We start from the raw sequence: 21,316 nt of genomic DNA, 5'->3' as shown, positions 1-21,316 counted from the left end.
ATATTATTGTGACACGAGATATTTTTCTTAGAAATCAATCAAACATTTTATACTGTAAAAAAAAGTATTGTGGAATCAAGTGAAAGCCGGGAGAGAAGGGGGCCGGGCCATGGGCGATCTACTCTCATGGCTTCTTTCCTTCTTCCTTCTCGTTGCCGTTCTCGCCATAGTTCTCTACCAGGTTTATTCAATAAGTATCTCTTTGTATTTACCCTTTTATGTGAATAAATAAGTTTTCCCTTGTAAATCTTTTGGCTGTTGAAATTGGAAAATTTGAAGCTGTTAGAAAGGGAAGAGAAGTTGAACCAAATTAATTTTCACGTTACAACTTGAGGTGATGAAAGCATATCTGCAAACATGAAATTCCAAATTTAATTCAATCGACCCTAAATCTAATCCTAGAATTCAATGACAGTTACAGAGCACTAACACAATTGCCATAAGTGACTTCACCATGAAAAGAATTCTCAGTTTCCTATGAACAACCAGTCATTTCTGCTAGAAGTGTCATTGGTAACTGGACTGGAAACATAAATATCATACTGAATTTGCCTAATTTCACATAGAGCCCCTTAATGTAATTCACATTAAGACTTAATCAAACAATCCTCAGACTCTAATTTGTTGAAGAGAAATTAACATGAGAAGCTTAACAAACCATGTCAATCAAGAAACAGTTTAACTTGCTTGTTTGTTAACCCAAATTTTTTTCGTTTTAGTATTGTTAGCTCTTCTAGTCTTATTGTCTTTGTAATAATTGACCTGGAAATCCATGTCTAGTGTTGAGTCTACTGATCAAAGTTCCTAGGCACAATGTTGTTAACCTTGAATCATTAGCTGCTCACATTTTTCTACTCAATGTTCTCCTTTCTATTTATATTTTTAGGGTCAGTAAATATTGCATTTGGACTTATTTAACTGCAGGTCATGTGCTTGGCGGACCTTGAAAATGATTATGTCAACCCTTATGATTCTGCATCTGAGATTAACATACTCGTGATTCCGGAATTTGTTCTTCAGGGAGCACTATGCTTCCTACATCTTGTGATGGGACATTGGTTAATGTGTCTGGTCTGTCTCCCGTACTTATATTATGATGTCAAAGTGTAAGTCTTCTAATGAAGTATGTAGAACTGCTAACTCTTTCCTGCTGTTTGTTGTCCTTGGCATCGCAAAATGGTCTGACAATGGATGTTAACCTTTTGATTAGCTATACTGATCGTTGCCACTTGCTAGATGTAACTGAGATTTTCAACCAGCTACCACGGGAAAAGAAGATTCGGTTGTTTAAGCTTGGATACCTTGGGATACATCTTGCCATTTCTATAATCTGGTAAGGTGTCAATGATGAGTTATTCCTGTTTTTTTTTTTCTTCACTTTCGTACAAACTGTTCCACTTTTTTAGGTACTTGTTCTCCTAATTTTCCTTATCTGTTTGTCTAATGTTGTATGTGATTATAGTATGATCTGGAGCATTGTGGCGGAATGAAGAATGAGGAATTGCTGATCTCACCAAAGTCCTCTGTCTGCTGCATGGCATTTGCATAAGTAAAAAGATGGAGGGCATTCACTTGGTGCGTTCCTTCAACCTGTCTAACATGTTATCTTTCTCTTCGTATAACCAATATTGGCTCTCACAAGAGCTATTGCTCATCAAGTTTTCTTACTTTCTTTTAAATTTTATATTCTCGTTACTTCAACAAGTAGTATTTTGTTACTGTGAAAAAGATGGAGTATAGTTACCTCTTCAGACCAGATACACTTTCACTTTTTCACTCTCATTTACTCCTTATATCAGAATGTAATGGTGGCTCCACTTGTCCCTTCAACTACCTTCTTTTTTTTTCCTTTTTCGTGGTCTAAAGTTTCCAACTTTTGTTAACCATACTATATCCACATGAGAGTTGTTATTTAAATCATATAATGATGTTTTTTTGTGAAATATAGGTACTACTACAGATGCCTATTTTTTTTTTGAACTAATAATGGATGCGCCTTAAATTATGGTCTCAATTTTTGTACTTGTATTCTGCAAGTTTCAAGCTTTCATGTGTATCATTATGCAACAAGTGGTGGTCCTGGTGGGACACTTTAAATCTGTCTAAATCAAATGATTGATTATAATAAGTAATGTTTACTTGATCCCTTGAGCTACCTTTTCAATTGTGCATAGTTTCTGTGAGAATATATATTTATTGTTAAATTCCTGGACAGTTTGTTTTTTTATTTGACCATATATCTGCTCTAAATATACTATCTAAACGCGATCTGGTTTATAATTTTGTTCAAAATTGCACTTTGTCTCAGGCTCATTGATGAAAGGAATCTTGCTGATTGGATGGCCTAGAGAATTTAATCCAATTTAAGTAAAGGATTGGTTGTCCTCAACTAGGGAAAACATATTGACAGTTGACTATTAAGATACTACTGATGTTATTTATCTTTTTACCTTGTGATACTCTTTTTCTTTTTTCTCACAAGACTTCGACAAATAGAAAGAAATTACCAACTGACATTGTCCTTGAATCTTAAACAAGTTCAACATCAAGTCATATGAGTTTGATAAAACTTTGATGTAATATCAATTTGGCTTGATAATGTAAATCAGCTTAACCTTGAACTCGAGCTTTATGTTATATACTTGTTATACATATTTAGTAGCTCATACACATTTCCATTTAAGCATAATATTATTAGAACAATAATGGCTACAGAATTTGAGATACAAGTTTTTTCTGAAACTACCCAAAAGAGAGCAACAATTTGAGTGTAACTACAAACCTTCAACTTTTTGACCAAACGTGTTTAATGTTAAAGCACTCAAAAAGTTCCCTACAACAAAGATTCTGCAACTAAACCATAATCATTGATGCTCTTCAGATGAAACAACAGATTCTATCCTAACAAAAGTTATTGCCGATCAAACAAGTTATACTATTCAGGTACTGCGTATGAAGTGCTTCAGAATCTGGGAATGAATTCACGTAGAGGGATCAGATTACTCTCCTTGCAATGATATGTTAATATCTGTAGTAGACTTTCTTGAATCTTGAACAGATGGCATGGTGGTCCAGTGATTTGGTTGAATGGAAGAAGAAGTAACATTTTGAGTTCCAGCTCCGGGAACATTTACAGTGTGTGCATTGGAACTTCTAGGCTCCATATTAGAGCTATGGGGCGCAGCAGGAGAGAGCGTTCCATAAGCTATTGCTTTGGGTTCTGCTTTCTGTTTCTTTGGCTTGGCCTCTTGGTAATTGCTTGGTAGAAAACTTCCCACTACAACCTAGTATATATTGAAAGAGCAAAGAACTTAAAGAACAAAATTGAGCACTCTCAATCTCTATACTCCTGACTAACAGTAGAACATAAATAGGAAATTTTATTGTGCGAAAATGTCATGCCAAATATTAGAATTCATGCAATAGAAAATAGTTTTACCTGGACGGGACTAGCAGCTATTAGCAGTCCTGCAAGTGTACCTCCGACAACACGACCATCAGGACTTGCCAAAGAAATGCTCATTCCTCCGGTTCTGCTAGTAGTACGAGAACCCCCAAACTCTGTTGGAGTAAAGGATCCAGACAAAGAAAGGATTTCAAATCGACCCTACACGACAATATTGCACAAGGAATTCTGATCATTCATCAAATGTAATGGAGGACGCCAAAGCAGGAATGAGGCTTATCCTTTTTTCCCTAATGTAATGGACAGCTGCACCTGAATCCCCAACTAGTTGGAGTCAGATTTGAATTCGTTCAGCTCCATTTATGTACATTTTATTCAGCTACTCATTAATTTGTGTTACAAAAATTTAGAGACGATGAGATATTCTTGCAAAATTTTAATTTCTGTTTTGTTATCATTTCTTCGCCTATCTATTATGGACATTTCTCACAAAGGACATTTGTTGGAAAAGAAAAGAAAAATATGGACCCTGCCTTGTGAAATGCGCATCCTTCTCTAGTATGACAAGTTCTACTGAAATTGCTATACATCTCAGTTCATATCTTTAAGTTCGATCATTGACAAGGTTTGAAGAAAGGGTGGGCCATTAATAAGAAAGCTAATAACCACAATGATTTGATGCAAATCAGAGTCATTGAATGTTGAACAAACAAATGACCAACCTCATAAGTTAAAGTTCCCCCTGATGAATTTGGCTGGCGTAGAGTGACATTTGATATCAAACCAACAGCAGAAATAATGCAAATAGCTCGAGGTCCTTGCTGAGAAAATGAGATTATCTTCATGGTAACATCCTAAACAACCAACAAAAGAGTAAATACGTTTCTGATCTGAAGAAGTAACACAGAGTAATAAACCATAAAGATGAAGTTGGGTGGCATTAATAATTCCCAGTTAGAAATTCGCTAACTGGGAAATGAAAAGGATCACTCCTTTAAATTGAATTCCCAAAGAAATATGAATTTAAGTAACTATATTTGTAATTTAAAAGGATATAATTTTTTTTTAAATTGTGGAGTTATTTAGTGCATATGGAAATTTGCAATTTATATACAGCCAATTTTCCCCTCACACCAACAAAAACAACCCTATGTGCATATGACCTTATTCTTACATTTCATTTTTTTTATCAAGCTATTCTCAAATGGTATTTGCAACAATGTTATCATTAGAGATCTAATCCTACACATATACATCTCACAGACTGGGAGAAAGAGCTTCAAGAACCTTTTTCAAACATGGTTGACTGTATAGAATAGTTGCATGAACAACCATATCCAGTTTGAAAATTCACATCATCTGCAAGCACTTAAATTTTGCTAGTCATGTGTATGCAAATCACCGATCACACAGCTGAATACAAATGATAGTTACAGAAGCAGAACTGGTAAAGCCACTGTGCTGCTGGGACAATCAGTACATTACTCACTAATACAGTGAAATCTCTTAGACTAGAATACAAATACTAGTACTGTTCGCTGCTCAATATAAAGTTCTAAATACTTTTTACGAGTAAATAGTTAGTTTTAAGAGTAAACTATTGCCTTGTGCCCCCAGCTGTGATTTGTTAAAACACTGGAACTGTTGGTTGCTCAATTTAAATTGAGGCTAGAGGCCAGGCAATTCTTGAATTACTACTACATCCAAGTATCCTGGATCACTCTTTACTTTTGTCTAAACAAATTTACTTGATCCCTTTTTCCTTTACGCAGTGAACTCTTTGATAACCAAAAACTGACAAGACTTGTTCACATCATTTTAACCTTTGCAAATAGTTTTATTAACAATCAACCAGTATCCTTGTACAACCAAACATACCTCACCAGCTTCAACTGTGATCATGTGAGGCAAAAAGTTGCCACCTGTGGAACATGAAATCCATTCACCTACAAGATGAGATCTAGGTGATTAGTTGCAAAACTTGCATTGCTAACTGGAAGCCTATCACTAAAGGGAACGCAACCAATAAGGAAAAAAGATAATTATCGTCTTGACCAGGCAACTTAAGTTCTCCTGCCAAAATTCACACTTGTTTACATGCAACCAAAAAAAAAATGCAGGAAAAACAACTTTTTTTTGATATTTTCCTTACAAACCTTAGATTACCTACCTCAGAAAAGCTGGTCAAGTAAATTTAAAAACAAGAATTATATTCTCTTTTTCCTTTGCACCAAGAACAAGGGGAAATTTAAGAATATAGATCATGCTCCCCATTCAGAAGGAATCCATGTACATTTCTACCATAGATTCTTTTCGTCACAAAAGGGTCATAGTCTATGTTGTTGGGATTCTTCAAAAATGTCAATGGGTGCGTGTCAGATTCTCCAAAAGTAGTGTATTTTTGGAGAATCCGACACAGGTGCAGCATCAATGTGAAGGATCCGCACAACTTAGGCCATAGTCCATACAAATCATGTCCTCCTGATAAACTAATACTAAATCAATCACTAGTAGTTTATAAAATCAAGTCTCATTATCTTCATTTGGCAAAATGTAGAACAAACCACGGAAAGATGAAAATGAAAGAACAAAAAGAAAGAAGATATAAACTACAGTTATATCAGCTATCATCATGAAATCAAGAATATATGGTCCCCCAGAGAACTACAATAATTAGCACTAACTAGCCAAATGAACAATTAATTCAAGCCCCAATTCTCCATAGGAATTTGTATTTAACTTCATTCATATTAAAAACCTCAATAGTCTCCATATCCAAGATTCCAACATTCCAGGTCCCTACTAAAAACACACTAGTTAGAGTCAAAGACGCAAAACTTCTACATTACCTAAATTTTCAGCCCCAACTTTGTTTCGAGGCTTTTTCTCCGAAGCAGGACGGGCAACACTCACTTTCTCCGACAAGAAGTTGCCGGAGGTTGGTGGCGCCGATGCTGAAATAGGCATAGGTGAAATTGTCCTTGCAACTGCCCCATCAGGCCCATACTTCCTAGGACGTCCCCTTTTCTTCTTCTCTGAGCTAATTGGAAAAGCAGTAGCTACCGGAGGGGTAATCACCGCCAATGTTCCGGGTGGTAACGGAGTAGATTCTGTTCTTGATGCCATATGATAGTTTGATGGAGCTTCTGGAGCTATCATTGTAACTCCAGCATTCATGGCTTCCCTTGACTCCATTTTTTCCAGCAGATATTAATGCTTTGCAACTGTAAACAGAACAAAAAGAGTAAAAGAAGTGAGCTTTCTTACATTTACTTCAATGGAAACTCAATTTCAAATCAGAAATAACAAGTACATTGAACAATCAACACAAGATTATATTACATCTTGTAATACTCATCTATGTTGCTCGGACTCTTCAAAAAGGTTGATGTGAATTGGATCCTTCAAAAATAGTGCATTTCTGAAGGATCCAACACGGGTACGGGCATCATTTTTAAAAAGTCCGAACAACATAACTACTCAACCAACATCATTGCACATTTCAAGAAACACATAAAAAAATAACCCCTCAAAAAAAAAGACAACTTTTTTTCCTTTCTTTGCTGAAAAACACAAGATGGCAATTCAACATTTTTAAAGAAAAATACAGAGAAAGAACAATATGAAGAGTATATTATAATAGCTTAATATGACTTCTGAAAAAAAAAACCAACATTTTCTAAGCCTTTAATTTTCTATTGACAAAAATTCAAGAACCAAAGTACAGACCAGAAAGAATGTTCTTGTTGTTTTAAAGATCAGACCATGGCTGGCTATGACTAAAAAAGAAGTAAAAAACTAATCTTTAAACCAAAAAGGCCAAAAAAAAAAAAATTTAAGCTTAAAACTTGCAAAAACAAACAAGAAAAATTTTCAAACAACAGATTTAAAAACAAACAAACAAAAAAAGAGTGAGAGTGGAGTTTGACTTACACTGTTCTATGTCACAGATCAAAATTTTACAAACTGAAAAAAGAAGAAAAAAAAAAGAGAGAAAGAAATGATTATATAACCAAAAGATTAATGAAGTAAAAAAAAGAAAACCTTTTTGGTGGTTTTTAAGAAGTAAAAAATGGCTGTTTCCCGGCCAGAGAACCAGTTTTCAGGTGAGCAAAAAATCAAGAAAAAGACAACATGTAAAACAAAAAAGTGGAAAGCAAATTTCTGAATGCAATGCAAATTCACAGGAAAAAAAAAAACAAGAAAAGTTATTTATTTTTTCATTTTAATACAATAAAATATTAATTGCACTAAAACCAAAAAAAATAAATGAAATATGATTAAGATGAATTTCAAATCCGAGTAAAGAAATTAAAAAAAAATGGGGGGTCATTATGATTATTGAGGAAGGGTATTTTGGTAAAATGGTGATGAAACAATAGGTATTACGGGGAAAAAGATAAAGTTTCTTTTTAAAATTGGATTAAGGACATATTCAATCCAAACACCAAATTTTACATTAAATTTGATGTCAGTACTATTTTTAGTGTAATCAACTCCAATTTACTGTATCAAATTTTACACCAAAAAGAAATATTTTCCTCTCTTCATTATTATATTATCATTTCTTATTTCATTTATATTTTCTTATTTCATAAAATAAATTATTTCTAAAACATTCACCATATATAATTCATGGTAATGTCAATTACTACTTTGTTGAATGTTTATTATTTTTGGTTATTTTTAAGTATATTGTATTAGTTGTTTAAAAATGTATATGTTTGCATTTTAAATTTTTGTGAAGATTAATTGTAGTTATATTCAAGTATAATTTATAGTAAAATTAATATAATTTTTTTTTTTAAAGTCATATATAGAAAAATTAATTTATAAAAAAAGCTAAATTGTATATCTAAAATTAATATTATAAAAATATTACATAAAAAATAATTAAATATACAAGAGATTTAATTAAAACATACCATTTATATAATGTTTAATTAAAATTTTGTATGATGAATTGTGTTACACTAAATTTGGTGTAACACTATTCACATACCAAATTTGATGTAAAAATTGGTGTGAATTAGAGCTTAAAATACCAAATTTTACATTAAATTTAGAAATTTAATGTAAAATTTGGTGTTGGATTGGAGATGGTCTAAATATTATAGAAATAAAAGCTGAAAAAGTGAAGTAGGGGACCAAAAGTTTGTCAGAGTAGTCAACATTTTTTTTGCCGCTGACCTACTTTTTGTCCTTTTTTCAAACGAAGGGTATTTCTGAGATGTTCAATTTATGCCCCTGGAGTATTGAATTAATTATTAAACAATGCCACTGATATTTGATTAGTTGAATTATGTCCAATTTGAATAAACATTAATACGTACTTGTTATTTTCTGAATTATAATACTCTTTTCGTGAAAATGGCAAACTTTTTTTTACCGTACACAAACTTTAATGAATAAATAGACTTTTGATATAAGCAACAAGAAAGAATTATAAGCGGGATTAGATGAATTTAAAGAAAATACAATAATATTAAGTCATGCTAAAAATAAAGTAAAAGAGAATCAAAAACTAAATAATATAAATAATATGATAATTGGAAAAAAAAGTAATAATAATAAAATAATTAAAATAAATAAATAATTGTATTGATGAGAGAAACTAAACAATATTCTATTACTTAATAAATTTTGAATAAAATGCAAAATATGTAGAAGAGAAATGAGGGTGGCATTACCATAAGGAAAATTGAATCCTCACTAATAAGGTAAGAATTAAATAGTCAACCAACTAAGCTACTCAGATTCAACTCAAAACCTACTTATAATAATGGGTCCTAAGAAGTAGTATCATCAAAGTAAAGTACATATGATAAACTATTTTTTTAATAAGAAAATGTGATATTTTCTTGAGAGTATTGAACTATCACATAAAATGAGAATGGAATAATGTAAAATCTTACTAAATTAACATTCGGTAAATTAATAATTTCTCTAAAATAATATTTTCCTCCGATTTCAATTTGGGCTAATAGAAAAAGTCACATTTCGATAAGATAATAAGATAGTATATTTTCAGGAGACTCCTATATAAATATATGGTCTTTTTAATATTATAAATTAATATTTCTTTAAAAGTACAAATATATCTAAGATAATTTAGTGAAATATGACCTTATCGTATTTTGTTTTTTTGTTAAATATAATTCTAGTTGATGTTCATCTCTAGCTTTTGTTATTGTATCCAAAAATTTCGATGTTGTCTTTTCGAACTGCACCATAAAATTGTGAAGAGTTCTAGATGTGATAAGTGTTTCCTTATGCATCAGTAGTTCCAAATGTATTGTATCATATCATCTTCAACTTCATTAATTTCTTCTAAGCTCTAGACATCTGAACATGTATCACTTTCATCCAGGTAATCAATGGGTTATTGACGTCCATTTTATTGCGGTAACTGAGATCATTAATCATGACCCCAAGTTCATGTATGACGTTTTCACAAGTGGGTTCATTCAGATTCTCTGAACTTCATTCCCCCAACGAATTTTGCAGTGTTGAAAATAATTTGCTATTGTTTCTTTCTAAATATTTGTTGTCCATGTCGGGATTGCAAAATTGATAGCATCCAAAATATTTATCTTTTTGAGATTCGTTTGTCCCACTTTATAGCTTTCTAATATTTTATGATAAAATATGTTGTGATAATACATCTTGGAAGCTTTTATTATTCCAACATCACACAGTTAAATCTCAAAACATTCTTTAAATTAATAAATAATAATTTATTGATTAAATAATATATATATAAAATAATAATATTTCGTGATCCACCTATATTAATTTAGTGAGGTTTTAGACTTTTAGCATAATAGTATCCTCACAAATTATTAAGTATTATTTTCATTTATCTTGGTGGAAGTAATTTTTCACACGTGGGAGACATGCAATCGGATCCACCAAATTATTATTTTCTTAAATATGGTCATAACTTGAAAACACAAGAAAACTTGCATTCTCTTTTAAAACTTTTACGATATTAGATTGTTCAAATTTACCTTTCAATTCTACGTGACATAAAACTTTACCTTTCAATAAAATCTTGAAAGTAGCTCAACTCTCTACTTTCCTAACACACAACACATCACTATGATATTGTAAGATTTTCAAGAGTCAAACTTTTAGTTTTGACAGTGAATTTGGATTGTAAATTTTTTGAAATAATATTTAGATGTCTAAATCCAAGTGAAAATATTATATTATAAATCAAAATATTTAATCGACATATAAAATTATAATAGTCAAAGAAAAAATTATTTTAACTTTCAAAATTTGAAAGTTGTCACATAAATATGGAGTAGGTATCTTTTACGGCACCAATGCATATAATTAATATTGAAGAATAACATTATTAAATTGCATTCTTTGTTTTATTTCATAGCAACACAATATATTTTCAGCTAATACAATATACATTGAATAGCTGATAATTGTTGATACTCATTGTCTGAATACAATTCTTTTATTAAAACAAACTTTTTTTCCTCAATGTTTTGAAGAGATTAATATTGAAACAACACTTTTTAATTAAAATAGCGATAGTAATCAATTGCATAGATTTTGTGAATCTAATTCATAGTGACTTAATCCAAAAGTCACGCACTAAATGACAATTCTCTTAACATTTTGGATCGAAAATCAAAATATAAAAACCCAATAGTCAATGAAACTTTCATTGTTTCCTAATAAGTACCCTACATTTTTTCTGTCAAAAAGTAAGCTACATCAATTTTGAATCACGGGTTATGATACATTTCAACTAATCCCGCAAGAGACAAAATTCAGCATTTTAAATTTTATATACTAACAATAGAAAAGGTATTTTTTAAAAAATAATTAATTACTGATAAATATGATTAGTAACTTACAATATAAATAATTAATAATATACATTAGCAATTCAAATAATTAATTTTTTATATCATCAATGTAATTTAACATAGCATATCCTATTTTTCAAAGTAATATCTTCGGCTCAAAAGAAAAATAATCAAAATAGAAAATTAGAAAGAAAAATAATGATAATAGAGTAACAAGAAACACTCAATAAATAAACAAACATGTATACCAGTAAAAAACGGAGGATAAGATCTCATGTGAAATATTGACTAATACAATTCTCTCCGTCTCATTTTAGTTGATTATTTTATTTGTTTACACACATATTAAGAAATCATAATTAAAAAGAAAATTTTATTAATTCACACCTTGAAAATCTTTTTGGCAAGTTTATAAACAAATATAAATACTTTTTTAAAAAATTAATTGCAAACGTAATAAATAAACATTTTAATTAATATTTTTTATTTAGTTAGGTGGATAATTAATATAAAATAATTAATTTTAATAAAATGATCAATTAATATAGAACAAAGGGTGTACTAAACAACATGGAAAAGATGAGGAAATGAGACTATTATTCTGTAGAGTATTGCTAAATGGCTGGACACAATTTTGGCAGGAATTGACATGACAGGTGTAAATGACCAAAATAGCATTTTGGCTCCAACTTCGTTTAAATTTTCCTTCAAAAAAGAAAATCACCTTTGACTTTTTCTTTTTTATTTATTTTACTTATTTTATTTTATTTACTTTACTCTTAATATATTTACTTTCTTTTTTTATTTAATTCATTTTATCTCTCATTCTAGAAAATATTTCTTAATTTTCTTATATTTGGTTCGCTTAGATATTTTAGAAAATATTTCTCAAATAATCTTATTTTCGTCAAATAATAATTTTTTTCTTACCTCACTCCGTACCCCGACCCCCCATTCAAAAAAATAAAACTTTTAATTTTTATTTTTTGAAAATCAATTTATTTTGTTACTACACCCAAACTAGCCCCTCCCCCCAACAAAAAAAATTAACAACTCAAAATCTTATTTTTGAAAAACAATTCAAAGTTAGATTTTTTTGATTTTTTACCCCGCTCAACTCTTGACTGTCCCACGCCCTCTTTCCACAAAAAAAAATTAAAATTTGTTTTTGAAAAACATAATTATATTTTCATTGTTTTAGTCTACACTTACCCCAACCACGTACCACCCACCACCCACCATCCACCATCCCAAAAAAAATTTGAAAAATTGTATTTTTAATAAATATTTTTCATTATATATATATATATATATATATATACACACACCAAACTCTTAGCAAAATGGTTTGCAAGTAAAAGTTAGTATCAAAAAGGAAGTTTAGATGAAAAGCTCATCAATGACTTCTTAGAAAATCAAAATAACAAAGAAATAGAGCAATCTAGAGAAGAAAAATTTTATTCTTGTGTGAACATTTTGACACTTGTCCAAAATGGAATTCAAATCCTAAAGGGAATACTACTTCCAACAAAGTGGCAGGAGATGTCCCACTAGCACTTAGTGCCCAAAACATCTCAACGGTAAGCACGAATATGCTGACTCCCAAGTCAACAGACGAAGGAAAAAGCCGCGCAATGGTTGATGCTTCTACTTCGAAAGAAGGAAAAAGCACATCCTAATCAAAAGAAAAAATGTTCCTAAACAAAATTATATACCTAAAAGAAGGTATTATAAAAAGAAAAACAATTTCAAGCAAACAAAACCAACAGAAAAATGTAAATGTTACAACTATGGTGAAGAAGGACATAAAAGTTACGAATGTAACAAGAAAAGAGTAAAAATCTCAAAAATAGATAGGATAGATATTGATTATGATTTAGAATCAGTAAAATCAATAGGAAGTGAGGACCTTCATAAGTATTATTTTCACAAAGCAAATTACATATTTATATATATTCATGCATAAACAAGGATACTTAGTACCTACAGGGAATAAAACATTTATTGACTAAACAGAATGTTACATCATTTCATGCAACTGCATATACAATGTTTAAATTATTCCATGCACAAGCATATAGGATAAAAATAATGAAAAATATTCAATATCACTTACATATGATAAGAAGAAGAGCATGGAGACACCGTATCGCTTTATATCATTTTGATAAAGCAATTCTCGAAATGGAAAAAACATATTTACATGCTAGTTTAAGATCAACTATACTCATAGTAGTAATACATGAGATGAAAATGCATAGAATTCAATAACGGTTTGAATATAAAAATGCTAAAGCAATCCTAAAAAACTATGGTGTATACACAACATAAATTTATGCAAAACTTCACCTTGTTCTTTGAACAGCACCAACCAAATGGTATCAGAGCAAGGATCTAAAATGATGATTAAACCATTATGGTATATAGAAGATAAAACCTTAGTGACAATACTACATGTAATCCAAAGTTTAAACAAAGATTTAAAAGAAAAAATTATAACAATAATTACATTGGAAAAATCAGAAGAAGATTTTTAAAACATATAAAGTAAATTATAACTATAATGAAGTTGTAATAGATGTATGGATACATCTGATTATTATTTCTTAGAATAAAAATGAGTTTAAGAGAAGTCATTGACTTATTAAATGACTTAAAAGAAAGTCATAAATAAATAGCTTTAAGATTAAAGCTAATAGAATTAGAGATAATATCTCTTAAAGAAAATATACCAGGAAGAATTACAAATATAATAGAAAAAACAGAAAAATTTGACAAAAAAGTAAGTCAAAAATATATAAATGAACTCTTAGCAAAAAGGTTTGCAAGTAAAAATTCGTATCAAAAAGGAAGTTTAGATGAAAAGCTCATTAATGACTTCTTAGAAAATCAAAATAACAAAGAAATAGAGCAAATTAGAGAAGAAATTCTAGAAATAAAGTTGGAAAAAGAAAAAGAAATTTCAAAAATCGAAGAAAAAACTAATAATGAATGAACTAGATGAACTAGTTTATGCAATGGAAGACTTAGATCTTTCAGAACAAAATATAAAAGTTTTAATGAACAAAGGGGAAATAGGAGGACTCCAAGGAAAATTTGAAGAAGGTGATGAATCAAAATCCACAATAGAAGAATTCCAACTAGAAGAAAAAGAAAGCAATTTTGCTCAAAAAGCAAAAAAGAATAAAGACTTCATGAAACAGTATCATAATAGCAATAAAACTCATTTCATGCCTAACAGACTCCCAACAGGATATGTAGGAACAACACAATTCTTAGATTTAAATTGTAAACGAGAACCAGAAATAGACTTAAATCTATGGTCTCAAAATATATTTCTTTAACTCTATTGGGAAAAGGAATAAATTATACAGATGAAGAAAAATACATCATTATGATAAATACCTTTACAGAAAAAGTAAGCAATTGGCACACAGGATTAACAGATAATGCAAAAGAAATCATCAAAAACAATATCTTAGATGGATTTAAAAAATCCCTCCAAGAAGGAATAAAAAATTTAGTACAAAAAAATTTAATACAATATATAACAAATGAATTTTTAGGTGGTGAAGGAAGTACCACAGAAAATAGAGAAAAAATGAGGACAATTGCAAAAGAACAATTGGAAAGTTGCAAATCTGCAAAATGAGTTATATCCAAGAATACACTTGTGAATTCGAAGAATATTACTACAAAGTATTTGATAGCAGTATAGAAATGCAACCATATTTAGAAAAGTAATATCAGAAATTACCTGGCTTTTGAGCAAGATATTTTAGAGAAGAATACGACAAGGAAAACATTAAAGGAGATACTCTTGGACAAAGAATATTGTTCCTAAAAAATAGACTTGGTCACCTATGTATGGCGCATAACATAGAAAGAAAAGCTAAAAGAATAAATACATAAATTTATTATCTAGATACTAATGCAGCAACCCAATGGGGATGCAAAGACAAATCCTACAAAAGAAGAAAAAAGATTAAGAAAAGTCTAATCAAAAGAAAAAAATGTTTCTAAACAGAATTATATACCTAAAATAAGGTATTATAAAAAGAAAAACAATTTCAAGCAAACAAAACCAACGGAAAAACGTAAATGTTACAATGTGGTGAAGAAGGACATAAAAGTTACGAATGTAACAAGAAAAGAGTAAAAATCTCAAAAATAGATAGAATAGATATTGATTCTGATTTAGAATCAGTAAAATCAATAGGAAGTGAGGACTTCTTTAAAGAATTATATGAAGAATATTCAACCAGTTCAGAGGAATCTAAATAAATGAATATGAAAATTGAAAAAGAAGAAGAAAATTCAGTTCAAATTTTAGAAATTGAAGAAGATCAGAAGGGATACGCCCTAAAAGCAACATTTGATGGAGAAATATTTAAAAAAATCCAAAGATTAAAATTAAATCTCAAGACAGAAGATAACCTATTGAATAGAATGCAAAGAATGTTTGCAAGAAACAAAATTTCCTATCATGAATATCAGAAAATATAGAAGGTTATAGAAATTATTCAAACAACAGGAAAACATAAATTAAACTTGTTAACCAAACCAATGATCGATCAGATCCTTAGAAAGATTCCTGAAAAGAAAAGGAAAAAAACGAACTATGTTCATTTAGGTGGCATTCAAATATTGGTAAAATCAACTTTTAAAGAAGGAATCAACTGTCCTATAGTCATTAATCTTTCAGACGAAAGGTTTATAAATGCAAGAGAAGGAAATCCTGGTATAGTCGAGGGAAACCTAACCTACACCAAACTCTTATTTACATCCTACCCAAGGTATTGTATTTCACTTAAAGATGCTTATTTTAATGATGCATTAAGTTTACATTTCTAGATCAAACGAAAATATCTTTTTAAACCAGGTAACCATATAATGAGTATCTACTATCAAGAATTATATACGGTTACAAACTCTAATTATGGAAAGGTATATAAAAATAAAGAAATGATCGAAATTGATCAAGAATGCACAGGAATAACAAGAATTGTGGAAGCAAAATTCAACAAGCTCAAATTCCAGAAGAATATGAGATCCAGTTTGGAAAGACACAAGAAATAGGAAGCTCTAGTAACAATCCTAGACTATCTATAGACTATGGAAGAAATTTCATCAGAAAAAGTATATCTAATAGGTATCCTAGAAGAATTCTATAAATTTCAAATATTACTAGAATTACAGGAAGAATCTGTAATGGAATAGAATGGAAGCATCAAGAATTATTAATACAAACAGGAGCAACAACTAATCATGTAAAAGGAATTCTAATAGATGGATTGGCCATCTACGAAAGAACTCAATATACCTATAAAACCTTTAAATGTAACAATTTTAGTTGTAAAAATATAGTAGATTTACCTATACAACTAGATACAATAAGAATAACAATCACATGTTATATTACAAATCACGAAAGTGATCAAAATATCATCCTAGGAAATTTATTCCTAAATAGTCTAGAAGACTATAGTATAGGATAAAATGGGATAGAAATGATTTACAAAAATGAAACTTGTTTTATACCAAAGATGTAAATGCCTAAAGAAACGTCTTTCAAAGTATCCGTTTTCATAGAAATCACCTTCTATGATACTAGAATAACAACCTGTTGTCAGATAGACAATGGATCTGAAGCTAGTTTAGCAAAACCTTTTTTAATAAAAAGTTGGGATACAAATAAAAATAACATATCAATGATTGAAATTACTGGTAACAAAGAAAGACTATCACAGTCTAAGGAAAAAGTAGAAATAAATTTGGGATCAAAAATTGTTTCTTTAAATAAATTATTTGCCTATGATTAATTAGAAACAAATTTATTATTAGGAAATGATTTTTTACAACAATTACAGGATTATCATCAAACATTATATATGATAAGCATTAAAACTCCTTGCGGACATTTCATCAAAGTCCCAAGAAAACAAAATCCTTATAGTATTGTAATGGATAACGAAAATTATAAAAAGAGATACTTAGAAAACCTAAGAAAAATCTCTTGTAAATGTCTTAATCTTGAAAAAATTAAAGAAAATTTACAAAAATCATATGGAGAAAATCCATTAGAAAAATGGGAACAAAATCATGAAGGGACAACTTTAACATTAAAAGATCCGAGCATTTTTATTATAGTTAAACCCATGCTCTACAACGAAGATGATAAAATTGAATTTAAAATTTAAATTAAAGAATTACTAAATATAAAGCTAATAAGAATGAGTAAAAGCCCTCAGCCCAACATTTATGGTAAGAAACCATGGTGAAATAAAAAGAGGAAAAGCTCGTATGGTTATAAATTACAAAGAGCTAAGTAAAAATTGCATATTTGATAGATATTTTATCCCAAATAAAAATAATATAATCTAATTAACCTTGCAAAAGGAAAAACCTATTTCTCAAAATTTGACTGCAAAAGTGGATTTTGGCAAATAAAACTCCATACCGTTGATTGCGTTTAGCACTCCTAACGGACACTATGAATGGATAGTTATGCCATTTGGGTTAAAAAATGCCCCATAAATATTCCAAAGGAAAATGGATAAAATATTTTCTGAAAAAACAAATTTAATCGTCTATATTGATGACATGTTAATATGTTCTAAAACTTATGAAGAACATTTAAAATATCTGAAAGAATTTTCAGAAATTTGTTTAAAAAATGGGATTGTTCTAAGCCAAAAGAAGGCAGAAATAAACAAAAATGAAATAGAATTCTTAGGAATGATTATTCAAAAAATGGAATAGATCTCCAATCACACATCTCAAAAAATATTGTAGAATTTCCTGATAAATTAACAACAAAACAGGAGATACAAAAAATTTTAGGATGCCTTAATTATGCAGGAGAGTTTATTCCAGATCTAGCAAAAAATAGGAATATATTGCAAAAATTAATATGAAAATCCAACAGACTTGGATGGACAGAACAACACACTCAGTGTATTTAACAATTAAAAAAAATGTGCTAAATTGCCAAAACTTAAACTACCAGAAGATAGTGACAATTTGGTATTACAAACTGACACATCAGATTATCATTGGGGAGCATTATTGCAAACCGATTTAAATGAAATTTGCAGATACACAAGCAGTACCTTCAATGAAGCAGAAACAAGATATTCAACAAATTAAAAAGAATTGTTGGCCATTGTTAGAGGAATTAGAAAGTTTTCTACTTTACTTTTATCAAAAAAATTTGTTATTAGAACTGACAATACACATGTGTCGGGATTAATATTTAACAAGCTTCCTTTTGAACCTCAGTACAGAAGATTGCATCGATGGCAGATGTTGCTATCCTTTTATTCATTTAAATTTGAATATATTAAAGGCAGTGACAATTTTCTTGCAGATTTTATCTCCAGAAATGTCCAATATGGACAATCGGACGCAAATCCTATTGAACAGGATATATGAAAAAATGCAAACTGTGGAGGAATCCATAGATGATAAAAGCAAAAAGCTACAGGTTGATTTATATATGTAGTTGATTGTTGGATAGTATTTTTGTAAATCTTTACTTTCCATAGAAATGCTGAAGAATCTGCAATAAACGTCAATCTCCTTATGCATAGTTTTTAACTGAATTAAACAGTTGTATTGGTAATTGGGATAATTCTTGTAGACCTGGTTTTGCATACACCCGATCTAAATATCCGAATTCAAATAATTGAGCTATAAAGCCCGGTGATCTATTAGGAAATATTGATATTCTTGGAAACAAACTGATTGTTCCTAAAACACCAAATGTTTATTACAAGTCAAAGAAAAAAAATCTCTAGTAAAATTAATTCCTAACTATGCTTCAAAAAATATTCTTCTAAGTCTTCCTTCAAGAAAACATACAATAAATAAATAAATAAATGAGCAAGTAATACAATACAAGCATCACTTTTACAATTTCCATTATCAAATAAATATGAATTCAATAAATTAATTCATCAATTCAAAATAAATTATTTAATTATAATAATATAAAACACAAAAAATATAAACAATTTTAATATGGTATTGTTTTATGTATGATATTTATATTCCCATCATGTCAAATAAAAAAATAATTATATAAAAAAAGGGAAAATAATTTAAACTCGAGGGACAACTTATCTTGATCAATTCACCCTTGCTAGAGTACTTTGAGAAAGACGATGTCGTCGATGTCTTGATCTCCTTGTGAATCTTCCAAGATGTTATGAAATTTTCAAGATGAAAGCGATATGCAAATCCCATACGAGACTGCCCTACACTCTTGTAAGAGACCGGTTGAACATCCTCAATGCGGTCCAGCTACATGAAAGACCAATTGCAGATACAAATTAAAATAGATTTCCGCTTCCGGGCGGGGGTTTCCCGCGGGGCTATTACACGTATACCCTGGGGGTTGCTACAAGCATAAACCGCGTATAAAGGGAATCGAAACCCCCTCTGTTGCTGGCAGACAGATGTATAATGTACTACTTCGATCCAACCAACTTCTTAGGACCGATGTCCAGCGTCTTCCAATTAACATAGAATAAGGTTTTCACAACGATCTCCGTGGTGCGATTTAGATTCTCGTATTGTTTTTTATACCACTCAGGAGTTACAACTATACTCGTAAGTTATGAAATTATCAAGACTTAAATTAAAGGGTATGAATAGTTATTATTTATAAATATATTAAATTAGAAAAACTTAAAATATTAGAAGTTATATTTGTCATTTTATAATAAGAAAAAGGGAACAAAGAAATTCTCGACAAAAAAAATATCAAATAACTTGAGCATAAATTTAACTACCTTATACATGCTCTTAATAACAACAATTACATGAAAAATGTAAAAATCAAGCTAAAAGATATCAAGAAAATATATAATAAATAAACAAATAAATTAAGGAGAAAGTAATAAATACAAGCATCATTTTTACAACTGCCATTATCAAAAAAAATATGAATTCAATAAATCAATTCATCAATTCATAATTCTTCGAACCCTTATCGTTATCGGTATTCATTTCACAAGCCGATCTTCATTGAAGAATTTTATTCTTCAAGATTTAAACATAAATATAATATAATTTTTTTCTTCAAGATTTAATATATATATCACTACTTCAAATATAAATAATAGAATGATCACATTTATAAAGATAAAATGATGGGAATACCATAAAGTGTTTTAAATTTTAAATTAAATATTTAAGAGTTATGAATATGAAAAGTATAAGTTATGAATATTACTACGAGTAAATATGGAATAAAGAAGAGAGAAAATAGTGCTTAATATCTATAGTTACGTGGGAACTATTTCATGAAAATTGACATCAACTTTTGTTGTTTAAATGAATCACAAGAAATAGTTTTAGATTTTCTAATAAATTATACAAATAGAAAAAAAATAAGAAAAAGGTCAAAAAATTGAATAAAAAAATTAATGAATTTGGATTTTTAACAATCATACTAATTTATTGTGTATAAGTTATTATATTAATTAATGAAGAGTTGAGAAGTCACTCCAAATTTCAATCATGCATTCTCCTCTCTTAATTACATTCAATTATTCTACTTTAATTAAGAAAATAGGGGAAAATAAAGAAAAATATCAAAAATAAAGGAGAAAAAATAGATAAATATGAATGATGGCCTTAGAGAGGTGTCACATCATCTTTTATAAATATATATCAGAACAAAAAAAATTGTACTAACAATATTAAATTAACGTACTCGACTAAATAAGATAATAACTTTTTAAAATATTTACATATAAATAATAAATATTAGTTAATTTTAAATTTTGTTAGTTTTTATAAAATTCAAGAGCGAGGTAAATGTTTTTATTCTATTGTTAAAAATAATAATAACATGGCATGACATTTCATTAGGAATGAGGTTTATATTTTGAGGAAAATAGGAATAACTCGGTAATATTGTGGTCCTAAAAGAAACAAAAGTGATTACAAGACAAATTTCCAAACATGGATAATTATCTAAGGAATTTGCTCCCAAATTTCTTTTATGTCGCAATTCAATACTTTCTCCATTCCATATTAATTGTGTTAGTTTATATATATATATATATAT

The 21,316-nt window shown here is 29.4% G+C and overlaps 2 protein-coding genes across 3 annotated transcripts; one reads left to right on the top strand and one right to left on the bottom strand.

Annotated features, from left to right (window-relative positions):
* The first annotated feature begins 25 nt into the window (after positions 1 to 25).
* On the top strand, positions 26 to 2,652 carry LOC125851912 (protein cornichon homolog 4-like). The gene is made up of 5 exons (XM_049531661.1): positions 26 to 181; positions 925 to 1,106; positions 1,211 to 1,333; positions 1,463 to 1,575; positions 2,309 to 2,652. The coding sequence occupies exons 1-4, from the start codon at positions 110 to 112 to the stop codon at positions 1,488 to 1,490; spliced, it is 405 nt and encodes a 134-aa protein (XP_049387618.1). The 5' UTR covers positions 26 to 109; the 3' UTR covers positions 1,491 to 1,575; positions 2,309 to 2,652.
* A 25-nt stretch (positions 2,653 to 2,677) lies between these two features.
* LOC125851899 (AT-hook motif nuclear-localized protein 1-like) lies at positions 2,678 to 7,595 on the bottom strand. 2 transcript variants are annotated; one of them, XM_049531647.1, is made up of 6 exons: positions 7,340 to 7,595; positions 6,256 to 6,630; positions 5,285 to 5,352; positions 4,129 to 4,260; positions 3,440 to 3,607; positions 2,678 to 3,284 (listed from the first exon to the last, which is right to left on the bottom strand). In XM_049531647.1, the coding sequence occupies exons 2-6, from the start codon at positions 6,599 to 6,601 to the stop codon at positions 3,000 to 3,002; spliced, it is 999 nt and encodes a 332-aa protein (XP_049387604.1). In that variant the 5' UTR covers positions 6,602 to 6,630; positions 7,340 to 7,595; the 3' UTR covers positions 2,678 to 2,999. The 2 variants fall into 2 exon arrangements, with proteins under 2 accessions (XP_049387604.1, XP_049387609.1); XM_049531652.1 differs by lacking the exon at positions 7,340 to 7,595 and adding an exon at positions 7,136 to 7,227.
* Between the last annotated feature and the right edge of the window lie 13,721 nt (positions 7,596 to 21,316).

This window comes from Solanum stenotomum, chromosome 1 (assembly GCF_019186545.1).
Source record: "Solanum stenotomum isolate F172 chromosome 1, ASM1918654v1, whole genome shotgun sequence".
Classification (NCBI taxonomy): Eukaryota; Viridiplantae; Streptophyta; class Magnoliopsida; order Solanales; family Solanaceae; genus Solanum; species Solanum stenotomum.
The sequence above is the reverse complement of the archived record's forward strand: the minus strand, read 5'-3'. Positions and strand labels throughout refer to the sequence as shown.